This window comes from Saccharomyces kudriavzevii (assembly GCF_947243775.1).
Source record: "Saccharomyces kudriavzevii IFO 1802 strain IFO1802 genome assembly, chromosome: 4".
Lineage (NCBI taxonomy): Eukaryota > Fungi > Ascomycota > Saccharomycetes > Saccharomycetales > Saccharomycetaceae > Saccharomyces > Saccharomyces kudriavzevii.
This window is the reverse complement of record NC_079275.1, coordinates 1,429,588-1,447,110: the sequence shown is the minus strand read 5'-3', so window position 1 is coordinate 1,447,110 and position 17,523 is coordinate 1,429,588. Positions and strand designations below refer to the sequence as shown.

The 17,523-nt window shown below is 40.0% G+C and overlaps 12 protein-coding genes across 12 annotated transcripts; 6 read left to right on the top strand and 6 right to left on the bottom strand.

The window, feature by feature from the left end:
* Positions 1-8: 8 nt before the first annotated feature.
* Positions 9-1,304, bottom strand: RBA50 (Rba50p; the record flags this gene model as incomplete). Its single annotated transcript, XM_056227308.1, has 1 exon — positions 9-1,304. One exon carries the CDS (start codon positions 1,302-1,304, stop codon positions 9-11), a length of 1,296 nt encoding a protein of 431 aa, XP_056087142.1.
* A 247-nt stretch (positions 1,305-1,551) lies between these two features.
* On the bottom strand, positions 1,552-1,791 carry SNA2 (Sna2p; the record flags this gene model as incomplete). The annotated part of the gene is made up of 1 exon (XM_056227307.1): positions 1,552-1,791. One exon carries the CDS (start codon positions 1,789-1,791, stop codon positions 1,552-1,554), a length of 240 nt encoding a protein of 79 aa, XP_056087141.1.
* A 278-nt stretch (positions 1,792-2,069) lies between these two features.
* On the bottom strand, positions 2,070-2,417 carry API2 (Api2p; the record flags this gene model as incomplete). The annotated part of the gene is made up of 1 exon (XM_056227306.1): positions 2,070-2,417. The coding sequence occupies one exon, from the start codon at positions 2,415-2,417 to the stop codon at positions 2,070-2,072; it is 348 nt and encodes a 115-aa protein (XP_056087140.1).
* A 175-nt stretch (positions 2,418-2,592) lies between these two features.
* Positions 2,593-2,793, top strand: SKDI04G7220 (uncharacterized protein; the record flags this gene model as incomplete). The annotated part of the gene is made up of 1 exon (XM_056227305.1): positions 2,593-2,793. One exon carries the CDS (start codon positions 2,593-2,595, stop codon positions 2,791-2,793), a length of 201 nt encoding a protein of 66 aa, XP_056087139.1.
* Positions 2,794-3,390: 597 nt separating this feature from the next.
* Positions 3,391-4,845, top strand: AGE1 (GTPase-activating protein AGE1; the record flags this gene model as incomplete). Its single annotated transcript, XM_056227303.1, has 1 exon — positions 3,391-4,845. One exon carries the CDS (start codon positions 3,391-3,393, stop codon positions 4,843-4,845), a length of 1,455 nt encoding a protein of 484 aa, XP_056087138.1.
* Positions 4,846-5,370: 525 nt separating this feature from the next.
* On the top strand, positions 5,371-6,828 carry SPS1 (putative serine/threonine protein kinase SPS1; the record flags this gene model as incomplete). The annotated part of the gene is made up of 1 exon (XM_056227302.1): positions 5,371-6,828. The coding sequence occupies one exon, from the start codon at positions 5,371-5,373 to the stop codon at positions 6,826-6,828; it is 1,458 nt and encodes a 485-aa protein (XP_056087137.1).
* A 348-nt stretch (positions 6,829-7,176) lies between these two features.
* SPS2 (Sps2p) lies at positions 7,177-8,586 on the top strand (the record flags this gene model as incomplete). The annotated part of the gene is made up of 1 exon (XM_056227301.1): positions 7,177-8,586. The coding sequence occupies one exon, from the start codon at positions 7,177-7,179 to the stop codon at positions 8,584-8,586; it is 1,410 nt and encodes a 469-aa protein (XP_056087136.1).
* Positions 8,587-8,953: 367 nt separating this feature from the next.
* Positions 8,954-11,281, top strand: URC2 (Urc2p; the record flags this gene model as incomplete). The annotated part of the gene is made up of 1 exon (XM_056227300.1): positions 8,954-11,281. One exon carries the CDS (start codon positions 8,954-8,956, stop codon positions 11,279-11,281), a length of 2,328 nt encoding a protein of 775 aa, XP_056087135.1.
* A 189-nt stretch (positions 11,282-11,470) lies between these two features.
* On the bottom strand, positions 11,471-11,869 carry FPR2 (peptidylprolyl isomerase family protein FPR2; the record flags this gene model as incomplete). Its single annotated transcript, XM_056227299.1, has 1 exon — positions 11,471-11,869. One exon carries the CDS (start codon positions 11,867-11,869, stop codon positions 11,471-11,473), a length of 399 nt encoding a protein of 132 aa, XP_056087134.1.
* A 269-nt stretch (positions 11,870-12,138) lies between these two features.
* Positions 12,139-13,692, bottom strand: EUG1 (protein disulfide isomerase EUG1; the record flags this gene model as incomplete). The annotated part of the gene is made up of 1 exon (XM_056227298.1): positions 12,139-13,692. One exon carries the CDS (start codon positions 13,690-13,692, stop codon positions 12,139-12,141), a length of 1,554 nt encoding a protein of 517 aa, XP_056087133.1.
* A 290-nt stretch (positions 13,693-13,982) lies between these two features.
* GRH1 (Grh1p) lies at positions 13,983-15,101 on the bottom strand (the record flags this gene model as incomplete). The annotated part of the gene is made up of 1 exon (XM_056227297.1): positions 13,983-15,101. One exon carries the CDS (start codon positions 15,099-15,101, stop codon positions 13,983-13,985), a length of 1,119 nt encoding a protein of 372 aa, XP_056087132.1.
* A 743-nt stretch (positions 15,102-15,844) lies between these two features.
* EMI2 (putative glucokinase) lies at positions 15,845-17,347 on the top strand (the record flags this gene model as incomplete). The annotated part of the gene is made up of 1 exon (XM_056227296.1): positions 15,845-17,347. The coding sequence occupies one exon, from the start codon at positions 15,845-15,847 to the stop codon at positions 17,345-17,347; it is 1,503 nt and encodes a 500-aa protein (XP_056087131.1).
* Between the last annotated feature and the right edge of the window lie 176 nt (positions 17,348-17,523).

Sequence of the window (17,523 nt, the reverse complement as noted above, 5' to 3'; positions counted from 1 at the left end):
TTTTTTATCTATTTCTTGATCCTAAAGTCCCCGCCACCTTGTTTCCATAACCAAAGTGCGTCAATAGAATAACTCCTCACTGAGAGATTTCTGGTGAATTTTTCATCGGAGGCAATCTCCAGCGATTGAATGATTTTCCCGTCTTTAACCAAATCCCAAAACATAGCATAAATCTTGTCCATAACGTTGGATATGCTTCCATCTTCCTTGTAGGTCTCAGCATCAATCTCTGGCACTAATTGATAGTAGCTCTTTTGGCCGAGTTTATAAAGGATTCTCCCCAGAGTTTGTATGGCAATGCATCGTTGGGAGGAAAAAGTGGACCTTGCTAAATGCTCTAATTCTACTATAGTGTATCCAGCGAGTTCAGGCGAATCGCCGTGATGGTGTAAGCCCGAACGGACGGTAGAGTCTATTTGTCTTGTGGGCGGAACAAGATTACCATTAAAATCGAATCTACATTCAGTTATATCTTCGATGACATACTTTCTATTTGTTTCCTCTTGAGCTGGCTGCATCCATTTTAGTTTGTTGACTTCTTTGGGCAGATCTGGAAAGTATTTTTCATGCAGTTTTTCATTAAAATCAGGATCATTAATATCCAGTTTCTTGAGATCCATTTCGATTTGCTTTCTTTCTTTTATGAAGTGAACATCCTTGAACAAGTCTTCGTTTTTCATATGATCGATACTTTGCGCCATTTGAAAATCTAAGGGTGCCACATCATCGGCATCATCGTTATTTTCATGGTCTTCTTGGTCTTCTTGAAATTGAACGTGTGTTGAATTTATACTCGATTGAGGCCTGACTTCTAGAGCAGCATTCACATCTTCATCTTCCAAAGCCGGTAGATCGTATATGCCCTGTTTGTTGCCACCCACCCAGGTACCAGGCGCACCTTCTATTTCTGCAAATAAGGGGGCATTGTTTTCTTCTTTGGCTCTTTTATTGATGTTTTTCAAGAGTTTTGCAATCAACTTGGGATCCAATGAGCCGTACAGATCCTGACGTTCCTGCATTATTTGCTCATCAGTCATCTCTTGCAAGACCTTAATATTCTCATTATGGATGGATTTTGCCTCAGACAACGGAGCCTCAGTGGTCGACTGTTGCTTCTTAGCCTCATTAGCGCTGGTACGCCTCTGTCGTGCTCTTTTCTCTCTTAATCTCTCTTTCCAAGATGATATTTTTTTGGGTTTGTACAATTCAGGAAATCCCGTTTTAGAGTTGTTCGACATGAGGCTATCATTGTCATTGTTCTCGACAGACGTATCTTTTTCCACTATATCACCCAACAAGTTCATTATACTGCTGGTCAGAGTAATTTCTTTTTCTTGGATGAAGGTAAAATGAATATGATTAAATTATAGATTTACTTAGCCGGATTGCGATGAGATGGCTTGCCATTACATAATATTTCATTTTACGTACATGAATACAGAAATGAAAAAAAAAAAAATAGGAAAAAGAAATGAAGGGAGGAAAGCAAAGAGCCACATATCACTGCCTACGACATTCTCAGACAAAGGGGCCAGGAAGAAAAGGAGTCACTCATGCTAAACTACCATAGTTGTCATCGGTAGAAGCGAGATGTGAGTATTGGGCCTCGTTCTCCTCGTATGGATGGCTGCTGATAACGTATAAAGCGTGGATCAAACCAGGGATGAATCCCAGTAAAAACAACAGAAAATTTATGAGCAGATCCTTAGTAAAGAATCCTCTTTTCAACCATACTGCTATGGGAGGAATAAAAATTGCAATAAAAACTAAAAACCAATCGCGGGCGTGCATAGTGTGAATTTTAATGTGAGGTTTAGTCCAAACGCGTAGCTGGTGTCAGACTTGTGCTAATGCAGACTAACATAGATCGAACAAAAAAAAGCTCTTGTTTATCACTTTCATACAATAGACGGCAGAGAAAGAAGGAGAGAAAAACTGAAGAAAAGTGTGGAACCCGGCACATGGATTATATCGCCCCGGGACTATGCGCGTTGCCCCTCACCGGCCCGGAAAAAACGCGTAGTTTCATCCGTTTGTTACCCGCGTCCGTTTTGGTGCTTCCCAGCATGCTACGCGGATCTGGACCTGCTTACCTTCCGATTATTTCGTCCCAAAGAAGCAACGCGCTTTCCGGATCGGGCGTGGTAAGGGCCTGGGCCCGGCTCTGGGCCTTTTTCAGTTCCTAACAAATGCGCCCGCCCAGAAGCCATGCTGCCCCGTCTGTGGGCCTGATTGGCCGCTTTGGTCGCTTCTGGGCGTGGAACGCCAAAGTCTATTTCCAAAATGGCAATGCCCCGAGCCACGCCTTTTCTTTTCCAAGCGGAATATCCGTTTGAGAAGTAAGAAAAAGAAAGTAGCAAAAAACCATCGCTTTTTTTTTTCTCGTGTGCTACATCAGATTTGGCGCTGTGTGTCATCGCGGTACTTTTCTCGCTTTTCCCGCTCTTCTCTTCTCATATATAAAGAACTCAAGAAAATCTCGATTGTGCATTTTCATCCACTATCTGTATTGTTTACTTCTCATCTTATTTTCCCCTCATCCCTGGATACCATTAAAAACAAAAGTTTTATAACAAGTAATCATAATCAAAAATGCAATTCAAGACCATCGTCGCCGCCTTCGCTACTGTTGCTGCTGTCCAAGCTGCTAACGTTTCCACCAATGGTTCCAACAGTTCCAACGGCTCTAACACCACTAGCACCAAGATCTCCACTGGTGCTGCTGCTTCCAACGCTTTGGGTGCTGGTGTTTTCGGTGCTGCCGTCGCTGCCGGTGTCGCTTTCCTATTCTAAGTTCTTTAATTTTGACGTTGAGGACATCAGAATCCTATAATTTCAAAAAACAAAATTTTTTTATTATCGCAACACAATCAAGTTTTTATGTGCTTTTTTAATAATATTATTATAGAACAAGAAGAAAGACCGCTCTTTCTTTGAAAGGACCGAAGAAGGAAAGAAAAATAAGTTGGAAGGGTTTAATATGATCTTTTCCTGTTCGTTCACTTGTAAAGGAATATTAGTTAGAAGATGTAAATAACTTATCTGTTTATTTTTGTTTCCTCTCTATAATTATTACCTGTATCAATTCAATATCTAATTTAAAAAATCTAATCTAATAATAGAAAAAATAATGTTTATCTTTTTCTTTCTTTTTTTTTTTTCCGATTTCATTCTTGATTCAAAGGAATGTCGTTTCAAACGTCCTCATTTTTTTCCTTTTCGTCCAACGCTGGTTCTTCTTGCTATCGCTATCGTATGGTAGTATTCTCACGCAGAGAAAAAAAGCAAAAATCTGGGAAGAGAAAGAGGATAAAATTTCATTTAAGACATAGAAGTGTGGCAGCTGCAACGGTCGCTTTGATTAAACTTTTCCTGGATGCTGCGTCAATAATGGATTTCTATAGTACCAATACCAACGAAAATGTTGTGCCTTTGTCTATCAAAGGCACAGCAGCAGCAGCAACAACAGCAGCAAGACCGCATCAATCAACATGGTACGACAACTCGTTAAAATTAGCTAATATTCTTCTTAAATCTCTTCGATGTAAATTACAAAAGAAAACCCACGAGGAGGATCGAGGCTTTGACGTACATTATGTGATTGTAAAAAGCATAGCTTTATTAATGACCGCAGAAGAATCATTGGTATTAGTACAAGTTCCTCCTCCCTTATCACCAAAATTTCCATTTCGTTCGACCCAATTATCGTTCACGTACTTATCAACTGGTCTGAGTGGGAACCAGCAAAAAACCACACTTTCTCATCACATTAATCATCAAACTCATCGCATTCATAGTAACAGTAACAACAGTAGCAATAATGAGCGTATTTCGCCAAAGTCGGGCTCCTTCAAGCAGCATACTCAACACATCTCCTTTGCCAATAGTGGGCCTTCCAATGTGGATGGATTACTGTCGACCGTTCGTAAAATCGATAAATCAAATTTGAAATGCTGCGATTGCGATAACACCGCAACCGTGGAGTGGGTGTCGATCAATTTATTGTGCATACTGTGTATCAAATGCTCCGGCGTTCATCGGTCTCTAGGTTCTCATATCTCTAAAATTAGATCGTTAACACTGGATAATTTCACGTCATTAGAAATAATGCATCTTCTGCAGAATAATGTCTCCAATAGTAATGTTAATGCCATCTATGAGAGCAACCTGCGTGGTCTATCCGTAAAGAAAATCACAGCGAACTCCACAGATTTGGAGAGATCAAAATTCATTATCGACAAATACCAACTCAAAAAGTTTGTCACCGACAGCAAACAGGGCAGAGAAGTTTCTCTAAATTCTTTAATCAAAGCTATCCATTTAGATAGTGTCTTCATGATGCAAAGAACCATTGCACAAAGTAAATACTCTTTAAGTGAATTAACAGCAAGCGAGAAAGAGCAAAACGATTTAAACCATCCGTCCATTTTCCAATATTCTTTAAAACACTACGAGATTATTAATGGAACCCCAGTTTTCTTTATTACAGAATTTTTATTATGCAACGGTATTCATATAGATGACTTGCCCAAGGTTACTACAAATTGGTCTCCGAAAGTGTTGGAATACTGGGAAACCAAGTTGAGAATGTACGGGACATTCCAAGGTGTTAGCACTTCTCGTTCAAAATCAGGTCCGCATTTGAATATGCATTCCAGCGGCGACTCAGGTTCGTCTCATAATAAAAAGCAGGACTTGAAATTGAACATACCTGAAAGAAGTTCCTCTGCAAGTAAAAGGTGGAGTTTGAGTTCCATTCCGAAATCTTCTCAAAATTTGATGTCCCCGACAAACTTGTTAACAATGCATAAGTCTCTAAAGTTGGCCAAAAAGGACAAAAAGTGATACATATTAGCATTTAATTTTAATTTTTACTTTTTTTTTTTAACTGTGCTTCTGTTAATTTACGTTCTCTCTTCTCATTGCCAGTTCACCGTCGTTCGGCCCACAGCGGCCCGCCACCAAAAAAAACGCATGAAGATAAAAGAGACACAAATTCTTCTTTTTTTATTGACGTGAGAATGTGACAGTACTTTTCTCCTTATTGTACTCATTCCTAGGCATTGACACTTTTAATTGCTAGGTAAGATATATATTCGAGAATATTTTACAGTTTTTTTTCTTTGACTAGGCTCTACCTCCTTAGTATAATATTATCTATCCAAAAAAAGCCAGCTAATACTCTTTTTTTTATTTTACCTTTTCCAATACTATTGATTTAGTGACATACTTGGCTAGTCAGTTGTTTTAGCAAAAATTCTCTCAGAAAAAAAGCAAACCCAGCGTTTTGCGTTATAATTCTAGTCTTTTACTAGCTAACCAATTTACTAAAAAACAAAGGAAACCGGACAGAAAACTGAAAACAGGAAAATGTCAATTAGATCAAGAATTCCTCCGTCAAAATTATATTCCATTCAATCATGCATAGGCAGGGGCAATTTCGGTGACGTCTACAAGGCAATGGATAGGACCACGCAAGAAATTGTGGCAATCAAAGTAGTTAACTTGGAGCATTCCGATGAAGATATTGAGCTGTTGGCGCAGGAGATTTTTTTTCTTGCGGAGCTAAAATCACCTCTCATCACCAATTATATCACCACAATGCTAGAGGATGTTTCTATGTGGATTGTTATGGAATATTGTGGCGGTGGATCATGTTCAGATTTACTGAAGCGAAATTATGTCAATGGATTGCCAGAGGAAAAAGTTTCGTTCATTATTCACCAAGTCACCTTGGGTTTGAAATACCTGCATGAACAACGGAAAATTCACCGTGATATCAAAGCGGCCAATATCTTACTGAACGAGGAAGGTATGGTTAAATTGGGCGATTTTGGTGTGAGTGGCCACCTTCGTTCTACCATGAAAAGAGATACATTTGTGGGAACTCCTTATTGGATGGCCCCAGAAGTTGTTTGCTGTGAAGTTGATGGATACAATGAGAAAGCAGATATATGGTCCCTAGGAATTACCACCTATGAGCTACTTAAAGGCTTACCTCCTTTATCAAAATATGATCCTATGAAAGTTATGACTAACCTGCCAAAGAGAAAGCCTCCAAAACTGCAGGGCTCTTTTTCAGATGCAGCGAAGGAGTTTGTAGCTGGCTGCCTTGTTAAAGTTCCTGCTGATCGGCCATCTGCGTATGATTTATTATCGTTTGAATTTATCAAAAATGTTACAATAACGAATTTGAAAAGCGATGTTGAGCTGATTAAACAAAAAAAAGTGCAAGAGAGATATACAAAAGTTCCTAAATACCCTCTTCAAAATCGTCTGTATAAAAATAGCAACACTGTAAGAGGGGAGGACTTTTGGAATTTTGAATCGACTAGACTAAGTATCACGCAAATCCCCAAAGAAGAATTATCTCCCGTCACACAGGATTCACCAGTTTCATCTTTAAATATGGAGAGCCCCTATTTGCTTCACGGGCAAACGGTAACGCCCATAACAAATCCAAGCTCTCCTTCATTTAGAAAATGCACTCAACCAGTCTTTGAGCTTGACTCAGGAATGGATATCGATTCAGGTTGTCCAAATTTGCAGACAGAGATCGAAATGGCAACACCCTCTAATCATAATAAGAAGCATAAGAAAAACGATATTCAGGCGTTAAAAATAGAAAAGTTTGACTATTTGAAAAATATTGTGTCCCATATCCTTAACAGAATGTATGATCGTGCACGCGACGATGAAACAAGAAAATATGTAAATGAAATGTTAAAGCAATTTATGAAAACTGAGGCACATGTTCCTGGCTTTAACGAGGTTTTTATAGAAGAGATTTCACTTAGAATTGAAGCAATTAAGAAAGGATTCGTGTAAAAAGTAGGTATATATAGAATGGGTATATTTTCGAGTTTTAGTCTTTCTTTGCCATTCCTCTCTAATTAGTTATGAATGATAGGGAATTATATAACAAACAATAAAAAAAAAACATGCGTTTTTATTATCTGACCCAAGATCTTTTCCCTTTCTTTTTTTTACTTTTTTCTGTAAATGAAGCCTTTTTTGTCGCTAAATATTGCGTCTCAAGAAAGTATTTTGTGGCATTACCAAAACTATAAATTATAAAATAATCATTTGAAGAACACAAACATTTGTTGAATACGTTTCATTTGAGTATCTTTTAAGAAAGAAACAACAGTACATACAAACAAATAAAAAGGTAATATGTTGAGTTGTTCGAAAACAATCCTAAGCTTTTTCTTCTTATTTTTGCAGTTTAATAGATTTTCGACTGCATTCGGGGCAAATGAAGAACTAAATATTTTAGATCACAATATAATGTTGGTTAATACTAATGCGACAGTTCCTAAAGTGGAAAAAATCAATTTTGAAGCGACTCCTCCAGCAAAACAAACTAAAATAGAAGACGATTGTAAAAAGGGCTTATATCATATTGAAAATGCTGCCAGTTTAAACGAGTTGCAATCAAAATGTTGGAAGGTCATGGGAAGCATTGAAGTATCGAGTAACTTTAGTGAATCTCTTGTTGATTTGGGTTCAATAAAAGAGATAGAGGGGGATCTGATAATCAAAAATAATAAACATGTATTCAGAATTCAAGGTTACAATTTAGAATCCTTACGAAAACTGGAATTGCATAGTTTAACTTCCTTTGTGTCCTTAGACTTACCTGCTTTAAGAGAGGTTGAAACGGTGGATTGGAGAGTTTTGCCCATTCTAAGTAGTGTTGTCATCAATGGGAATATTAAAAAGGCCAAGGGCATAATAATATCTGACACCGCATTGACTTCTATTGATTATTTCAATAATGTCAAGGAGGTGGACATCTTCAATATTAACAATAACAGATACTTGGAAACTTTGTCCACAAAGTTAGAAAGTGTTACCAAACAACTAAGTGTTCATTCTAATGCCAAAGAACTGCAACTTGATTTGAGTAATCTATACACTGTTGAAAACATGACCGTGAAAGATGTTTCAGCCATTAAAGTGGCCAAACTTTCCTCAGTTAATAGTTCCCTAGAGTTCATTGAGAACCAATTTTCAAGCCTGGAACTCCCTCTTTTAGCAAAGGTTCAAGGAACGTTGGGTTTGATAGATAATAAAAACTTAAAAAAGCTCGATTTTTCAAACGTGACCGATATTCAGGGAGGGTTCATGATTGCTAACAATACTGAGCTGGTTAAATTTGATTTCTTTCCCAAATTAAGGCAAATTGGTGGCGCTATCTATTTTGAAGGTAGCTTTGAAAAAATTGATTTCCCAGAGCTAAAGTTGGTGAAAGGCAGCGCTTATATCAAGAGTTCATCTGATGAATTAAACTGTGAAGATTTTACAACGCCAAAAAGTGGCCGCTCAATCATAAGAGGTGGGAAAATCGAATGTACATCTGGTATGAGAAGTAAAATGTTGAACGTTGACGAGGATGGGAACGTGCTAGGTAAACAGGAATCGGATAACAGCTCTGAAAAAAAAGAAAAAGGCAGAAACGGTACTAAGAACCAAGGAAGTTCAAAAAAGATGGAAAATAGTGCTCCAAAGAATATCTTCATTGACGCTTTCAAAACATCAATTTATACTGTTTTAACAGTATTATTCGCAACAGTTTTCTAGGCAAGAAAACTTCCCTAAATACTAGCCATCCTATTTAGTTCTTAATGATATATTTTGCAGTAGAGTTCGGGGCAAGTTTCACCTGTAGGTTCATACCACATTTTGGGCATCCATTTTCTTTATTATTTGAAGACTATGGCAACCAAAGGAATTACCCTCTCCGTCATTTTTAACAGTTTTGCATATTGATAATAAATAGTAAATCACCTTAAGAAAATGAGCTCATCAAGTATATGATTTAATCTAAAACTCCCTTCCTGGCACAACTTTTTTTGGAGAACAAATTTCTTAGTCAATCTGCCACTTTTCGATAGATTTCTTAGAGATCGGTACTTCATACTATTTCGGTTTACCGAATACCAGGAAAATGGATAGAAACTCAAGTGCCTCAGTGAACCTCAGACCGAATGATTTACCGATGACCAAGAAAAATGACTTAAATTCTGACAGGGTACGGAATAGTATCCGCTCCCTGATTAACAACCCTGGAGATGGTTTTGGGGTTAATGAAGAAAATGAAAGAAATGAACCAAATAGTTCGAAGAGCGATGGAAACAAAAAACCCAGGAAGAAAAGGAAAACCTTTAGCTGCGACACTTGCAGGAGAGTAAAGACGAGATGCGATTTCGAACCTTTTATTGGGAAATGCTACAGATGTAACGTCCTACAACTTGATTGTTCCCTCGCTAAAAACAAAGATGATGAGATTCTAAATACTTTACGTGAAGATAGCTTACTGAAGAAGATTAATTCAATCAACTCGAATCTTGGTTCGTTCTCTCACTTAAGCAAGGATATTTCTAACGAAATACAAGGCTGTGTTGGAAAAAGTGAAACGGGCACAATTGATTATCATACAATCAATAGTAGACTTTCATCTTTGGAAGGTCATATAAAATCTCTACACCAGAAAATGGATTTGATAATCACCTCAGCAAGTTTATCGAATAATAATGATACCGAAGATGCAAAAAAAGGTGGTCAATTTGAAAATGTTGACCTAAGCAATACATATGATAGCGCTTCAACTTCCAGCTCGAAGACGATAAAAAAAACAGGGAGATATAGTAAAGAGAGTCTTTTTCTGAATGGGTTCAAATTGAAGGAATCTCCTTTGAAACTTATGCATGATATTGACGAGAGGTTATTTCCATCGAAGGCCACATCCAGAGCAGCTAAGCTAGCTGGACAACAAAGACCGTATGCTGTTGCAAGAGTAAATTTTCTCCATTTTTATGAGAAACATCAACAATTATGCCACAAACTAGCGAAAGAATTTCTAGTGAGATCTCATTTCTGGATTATTCCAGGTGGAAGAAAAGACATAGACGTGGAATATGCTCATTCACACTTATTCATTACAAGTGTGTTTACCATCATTGCTATGAGTTTCGCTGACAATGACAAATATGCCGCGGAACAAGAAGTATTATATACTCTAGTAGAGAGGCTGTTAACGAATACGCTGACCATGTTCGAGAAGTTGACTGCATTTGATATCGAGGCTATCTTATATTGCTGTATGTTCCATATTTCTCGAAAAGCAAAGAGATATAGGCAGCTTAAATTTAATTCTTTAGTGCTAAGCAATTTTGCACTCAATAGTTTGTTACATGTAATCGATTTTTATCAAATAAAGGACAGAGTTTTGGTGAGAGAAGAATACAACTCTGAAGATCTTTATCACTTGAGGATCCTGAACTCTTTGACTGCATGCTACTTAGAATATTCTATCAGTTATGGTGATATTCGGGAGCAAGATGACATGCTTAAGGAGTTTAACAAGCTTGTGGCTAAATTTCCACAAGCAAACTTTGGTGATGACATCAAAATAAGTGAGATTAATTTAGGTGATATTGTAAATGGAATTTTCATGGGCCTAAGAAATTATTTTCTACAATGTCTAAGTGATTTTGACGACAGCAGGCGTGGTGATGATCAAAATGCGCTTGTTTTCATTTTCCCGGAGCTAAATTACTGGTTGAAGAACTGGGAAGAGCTTTTGACAAAGGATGGCGCAGGCGTGCTATTGTTTACTTTTGACTTTTATCATATTATGATATGCCGCACTTTTATCACAGAATTTTCTTCCACTTTGAAGGGAAACCAGAGCTTTTTAAAATTGGTTCTCAATACAATGAAAGAACATTCGTTTTCACTGCTGAAGGGCTTTCTAAGACTACCACCTGCGTTAATAAGGGGTGCCCCTATCTTTACATGCCATCAGTTGGTTTACGCTTGCTTAACGCTATGCGATTATCTTTATTGGTTTGACTTTTCTGAACGTCAACATGTTTTGAGTCTTTGCACAAAAGTATATTGGCATTTGAGTACCATAGGGGAAAAAATGAATGAGGCTACTGATAATGTTGGAAAAATTATCAAATCCATAATTGATACGAGTAAAACTCGTATCAATGTTGGTAATTTTCAACAAGAAAATGATGAATATGATACAATTTTGACGACGGTTAATAAGCGCGTAGAACCAGCAACTATGCATGCCATAAAAGTGGCTAATTCTTCTACAGATAATGGTGTTTTGCATGAAAGCTCATCCAATAGCCACTTCATGATACCTGACGTTGATCAATTCAATTCTTTTGAAGATTTTTTCCAGGACTTCTTCGATAATCTGAAGCCAAACTCACAAAAAATGTTTACCAACGATAGTAAGACCGGACAAATTACTTGAGGAGTTTGAAGGAGCGCCTTTTATTACAAGATAATATAACGAGAAGCTTTATTTTACTTGAAATATATGAATATATCCCATGGATACAGATAATTTCGGCAGTTCTTTACCTTAGTTTGATATATTCTCACTATATAAACGGCTATCTACTAAAAAAATAAGTAGTACCTAATTTACTTAAATCGTAGATCATCTCACATTCACTAATTCAACATCAAACACCAAATCAGCGCTTGGAGGAATGACACCTTGAACTCCTCTTTCACCATAGGCCAATGAACTTGGAATTTGTAGTTTCCTTTTTTCGCCAATGCACATGCCGGCAATACCTTGATCCCAACCTTTGATGACTCTGCCAACACCTAGTTCAAAGGCGATGGGGGAGCCTCTTGAGTAACTTGAGTCAAAAACGGTTCCTGATTCCAGTAAGGAACCTGTGTAATGAACTTCAACTTTATCTCCTGGCATCGCCTTAATTACACATTCTTCTACGGGTATTCTCTTGGTAACGCCGATCTCCAAATCCGTCAATGAACCTGCTAGACCTGTGGCGAAAAACGTGAAGAGAAGGTATATATTTAGTAGCATCGGAACTGAATTGTTGTGATTGACGACTAAAACCTCATCATAAACAACAATGTTACGAATAATCATCTTTTCTTATTTTCGTCTCAAATCACGCTAGTGGTTCCTCATATAAACACCACTGCAGGTGCGTTGGGACCAGTGACAAGAAATGCCCATACGGGTAACGGACCAATATGTTGACTAACTACATATAACTTGTATTCTTCACAAAAAATGATGTGAGTGATCAGAGCTTATAAATGTGCATTATATAGGGCTGTTCTAATTGCTTATAATTCGTCATGCACAGTATCTTGTGTAGACTCCTCAGGATCCTTAACTTTGTGTAGTTCATTATAAATTGCTTGGCCGTCAATATGGTGAGTACCGGATTCCTTTACAAATTCAAATACGTCTTCCAAGTTTCTGATTTTATTGAAGATAATAGGCTTGGAGTTATTACCTGCAGGGTATAAGGCGATAGTTGGGTATCCTGTGACAGGGAAGCTTAGAATGTCATTTGCACCGGAATTTACCTCGGCGATCAAGATTTTATCGCGGATAGATTCATCTGAGCCGAAGACATCTGCGATCTCTTCGTAAATAGGTGCGAACCTCTTACTGTGGATACACCATGTTGCGTAGTATTTGACAAGAACATCCCTGTTATCATCATGAACAATGTCATCATGTGTCTCACCGACTATCTTATAAACGTTGGAATTTTGTTCCTTTGGAATTTCCTCTGACTTGACAATTGGCTTGGCAGTCCCTTCCCGGTAGTCTTTGACCAACTGAGCGATCATATCTTTGTCTAATGGATGTGGCGCTTTAAGCTTCAAATAATCTTCTTCGGGTAGCTGTGGTAATCCATATTTCAGATTGTTAATCATATTATGAATAGCAAATAATGGGAACTGTGCCCTCATGTTTAAGAAATTGACATGATGTGGATATAAGGTAGAGTTTAATGCGATGAAATTCATTTGACCACGATTTTCCCTACCCAATTGTGTAAAAACATCAGTGTAATCATCCAGCTCTTCCTTAGAGGTGTAAAAGAAGTACGCCAACGGCAAATTACTAGCAATGTACTTAGGGAAAAGATCAGGCGTGACATCGCTGAAATAGGGTAAAACGACCACTTTCAACCATTGAGTCAAAGTGTCCGGCTTTCCAACAAAAGCATCCACACTTTCATCAAACAGGATAGGCTCGGTGACATTCGGTAAGTAGACTGACAACGATTTGTTCTTCGAATCCGAAAGAGATAGAAAGACATAATCATCAGCCAAGTCCAGCGCAACTTCTCGATATGTTTCATTCAAATCTGTTAGGCCTCTGTTTATGACTACCGGTAAAGTAGTATTTTCTAAATATGGTTGAACTTCATCTTCAGAATCTAAGTAAATGACGGATGCTTCGTATAATTGCAGCATGTGCTGAGTAATTTCAGCAGTAATCTTGGTGCCGCGATAAACTTGAGCATCAAAAAGACGACCGTTTTTGAAGATCTTCAAGGTTGGGTAAGTGTTTATGGTTTGTTGCAGACAAACCAAATTATTATCCTCACAATCGACCTGAACGACCGGGACATTGTGCTCCTTTAAAATGGAGGCTGCCTCTTCCAAATGAGGCCGCAAGATCTGGGAATGCAGACACCATGGGGCAAAAAATTCCACAAGGACTAAAGGATGGGACTCGATGAATGACTTGAACTTCTTTTCAGTTAGAACGAGTAAATCGGAGCCTGGCGTAGCCCTTGCGTTGTTTTCAGCCCATGAGGGAGAAGCGAACAGACAAAACGAGACTATAGCTAATATAAATTTTGTAGTCAATTGCATAATATTATCTGGGCGGGGCGCTTATGGAGCGAGCCTTTGGAAGGAGAGGTAGTTGTCATATAGCTCTTATGCGAGTGTTGGAAATCGAGACTTCTGTAAGCTAAAATATCTATTGTTCTAACAAGAGGACACGCGTGCCTTCAAGAAAGAGAAAAAAAAAAAAACCACTCTCGGTATTTCGTACATTGCTAGTTATCGTTTACGTGTTTTGAACAAAAGCAAGTATATAACAGCATATATATACGTAACAGATTTATATGAAACAAAACCCGAGGTGCCAACGGGGTACATCAACTGGAGGATGGCCGTCTTTGCGGTGGTGGGGCAGGCAGACCTGGTTCCACTGGTTTTGCAGCAGCAGAGGACTTGTCCCTACCTTCATTGAAATAATCATCCATTGCCAAAGGCTGAGTAGTTTTCTTGTTTTTCGATTTCTTCTTGGTTAGTAGCGGCGGGGCCGTAAACGCTGATGGAACAAAGGCCGCTTCAGATTCTGCTGAAAAGGGGACTGGATCGTTGTGTTGCTGCTGCTCTTGTTGCTGTACTTGTTGCGAGCACTGCTTGACGGTGGGGATCCTGTGAAGGAACCCGTAGCCAACGTTACAGCCCAGCCTACCGTCGGGGCCTATGTGCACGGTGACGGGCCTTACGCAGTCCGACACTTTGTTGTAAACGTAAAGGACCAGATCGTAGTTTGCTCTTGATCTGATTATATCTTGCAAAAGCGTCTCTCCCCCCGTGGCCAGCAGACCGTCCTGACAGCCGATGATGTAGTCCTCATCCGGGATGAGCCCTGCAAGTTGCGCGGGTCCATTGGGGATGTTCACGTTCAGGATATGGTAGGTGAAAGTGGAAGCTATCAGGGGAGTCCATTGAACTTTGAACCCGAGTGCGCGAAATTGGTGCGCTTCCCCACCAGAGGGCCTCTTTTCGTCGTGATTCAAGGAAACATCGTCTAAATGATCGCTATCCTTTGACGCCACGCTTATGTACTCGTCTCTGAACACGCCGCCCTTAGCAGACCATACGTTGACCTTCAAAGTCCGGCCGCTGTGCTCGTTGAGCAAGGACGTGACGGCTTGGTAATCCGGATACGAAAACCCGTGCTGGTTACTGACCACGGGCATCGGATCATCGTTGAAGCCTACTATATAGTCGAAAAAGGACTGCAGCTGAAGCTGCGTCTCGTCGACCCAAACAATGCGAAGACCCGAAAGGGTCTCATTTACATTGGCATGCTTGGCTCCGTCGGACATGGCATCTGCCGGAGGCGCCAGTTGAGCAGACAACAAGTTTGGTGGTATGGACTGGAAAAAGGCATCCGGATTGCCCGAGTCCTGCGAGAGCGCCAGAGTATCCTGGACGCTCTGCTCAAAAGTCCGCACCAGGTTCTTAGCTATTCTAAACATGGTGGTGCTTGCAGTATCTATTTTCCCTTTTTTTTTTCCCACACTGTGCCGCTTGCAATTGCAGTTTTAGTACGGTTCAGTTGCTCTTGCTCCTGCTGCGACAAGCCCATTAACAGAACGATAGCGAAATTTAATCAAATCTCGTCGCCGGCTTGTCCGTCCGCCGCGAAGAAGAAAAAATACCGAAACGAAATTAACGGAAACGACCTGGACTTCATTTGGGAACCAGCCGATGCCATCTTCATGGTGTGTTACTGGGCCCAAAGACCATGGAAGAGCCCGTCAAGTAATTAATCGGGATTCCTCATGGCCAGCGTGAGCCACACGCCACGTCGCTGCTCTTGTGTGCCACGACCAGCGGCGACTGCTTCGGGTGGGCCCTTCAGGGGTAGTTTGCCTGCGCCTTTGTTCGAAGAATCAAGTGACAAAAAACGCGGGGCAGCCAGAAAGTCTTTTTTTTTCTTCTTTGTGTGACACAGAGGGAGAGAGAGAGAGAGATAGTGTGGTGGAAGTCAGAGGAAGAAGATTGGGTCGGTCGAATCCAAATTGTGCTTGGGATGTAAGGGGGGAGGGCATGTGCTCGTGATTATATAAAGTTGGTTCTGTGTAGGTGTAGTGTCTCGTCTTTCTGTTGTGCCGTAGTCTTGCAATTTTTGTACTTTGCAATGGGTAAATGTATGGATAGATATCTGCGTATTAACGAATAGTCGCACAGATATACAGACAATCATAGATATATAAAAATGTCGTTTGAAAATTTACACAAGGTCAATGCTGAGGCATTGGAGGAAGCCGTCGTGGAGATTTGCTCGTCGTTGGAGGTCGACGCAGCCAAGCTGGACGAACTAACAGCTTACTTCATCGAATGCATGGAAAAGGGGTTGAGCAGCACCTCTGTGGGCGAGGAGAAGACGGTAGACAAGGGCTTGCCCATGATTCCCACATATGTGACCAGCTTGCCCAACGGGACAGAGCGTGGTATTCTGTTGGCAGCCGACTTGGGGGGCACTCACTTCAGAGTGTGTTCAGTGACTTTGAATGGTGACGGGACTTTCGACATGCAGCAGTTGAAGTCCAAGATCCCTGAAGAGTATCTGAATGATAAAGACGTGACCAGCGCGGAATTGTTCAGCTACTTGGGTCGTCGTACGAGGGCCTTTGTGAGGAAACATCACCCTGAGTTGCTGAAGTCTACTGGGGAGAACATAAAGCCCTTGAAAATGGGGTTTACGTTCTCCTATCCCGTCGACCAGACCTCTTTGAGCTCGGGCACTTTGATCAGATGGACCAAGAGCTTCAAGATTGAAGACACGGTAGGCAAAGACGTGGTGAGATTGTACCAGGAGCAGTTAGACATCCAGGGACTGTCCATGATCAATGTGGTGGCTTTGACCAACGACACGGTTGGTACTTTCTTGTCGCATTGCTACACTTCGGGAGCCCGTCCCTCGAGCGCTGGTGAGATCAGCGAACCTGTTATTGGTTGCATCTTTGGTACCGGTACCAACGGTTGTTACATGGAGGACATCGAAAACATCAAAAAGTTACCAGATGAATTAAGAACAAGGCTGCTGCATGAGGGGAAGACCCAGATGTGTATTAACATTGAATGGGGGTCCTTCGATAATGAATTGAAGCATTTATCTGCAACTAAGTACGACGTCGATATCGATCAAAAATTCTCTCCAAATCCAGGCTACCATCTTTTCGAAAAAAGGATTTCTGGCATGTATTTGGGGGAACTACTAAGAAATATTTTGGTCGACCTGCATGCTAGGGGCTTGATTTTGGGCCAATACCGTAACTACGACCAATTGCCTCATCGTTTGAAAACCCCCTTCCAATTGTGCAGCGAGGTCCTTTCCAGGATCGAAATCGATGATTCTACAAACTTGCGTGAAACTGAATTATCGTTTTTGCAAAGTTTGAGGCTACCGACCACTTTCGAAGAACGTAAGGCCGTTCAAAATTTGGTTCGTTCCATTACAAGAAGATCCGCATATTTGGCGGCTGTCCCAATTGCCGCCATTCTGATCAAAACAAATGCCTTGAACAAAAGATATCATGGCGAAGTAGAAATCGGTTTCGATGGCTATGTCATTGAATACTACCCTGGGTTCAGATCCATGTTAAGACATGCCTTGGCACTAAGTCCAATCGGCACTGAAGGTGAACGTAAGATCCATTTGCGTCTGGCTAAAGATGGGTCCGGTGTTGGTGCAGCCTTGTGTGCTCTCGTAGCATGAATGAATTTCTGTTTCTCAACATGTTTTTTCAATCCGTTTTCTCACTTTCTTCTCTATATAAATCTCTTATATATTTTCTATATAAAAAATTACTCAGTACGAATTGAAATGAAATAAAATGTTATGTTATTTTACGTTTTACAAACAAAAAAACCTACTATTTGTTTTTACATGAT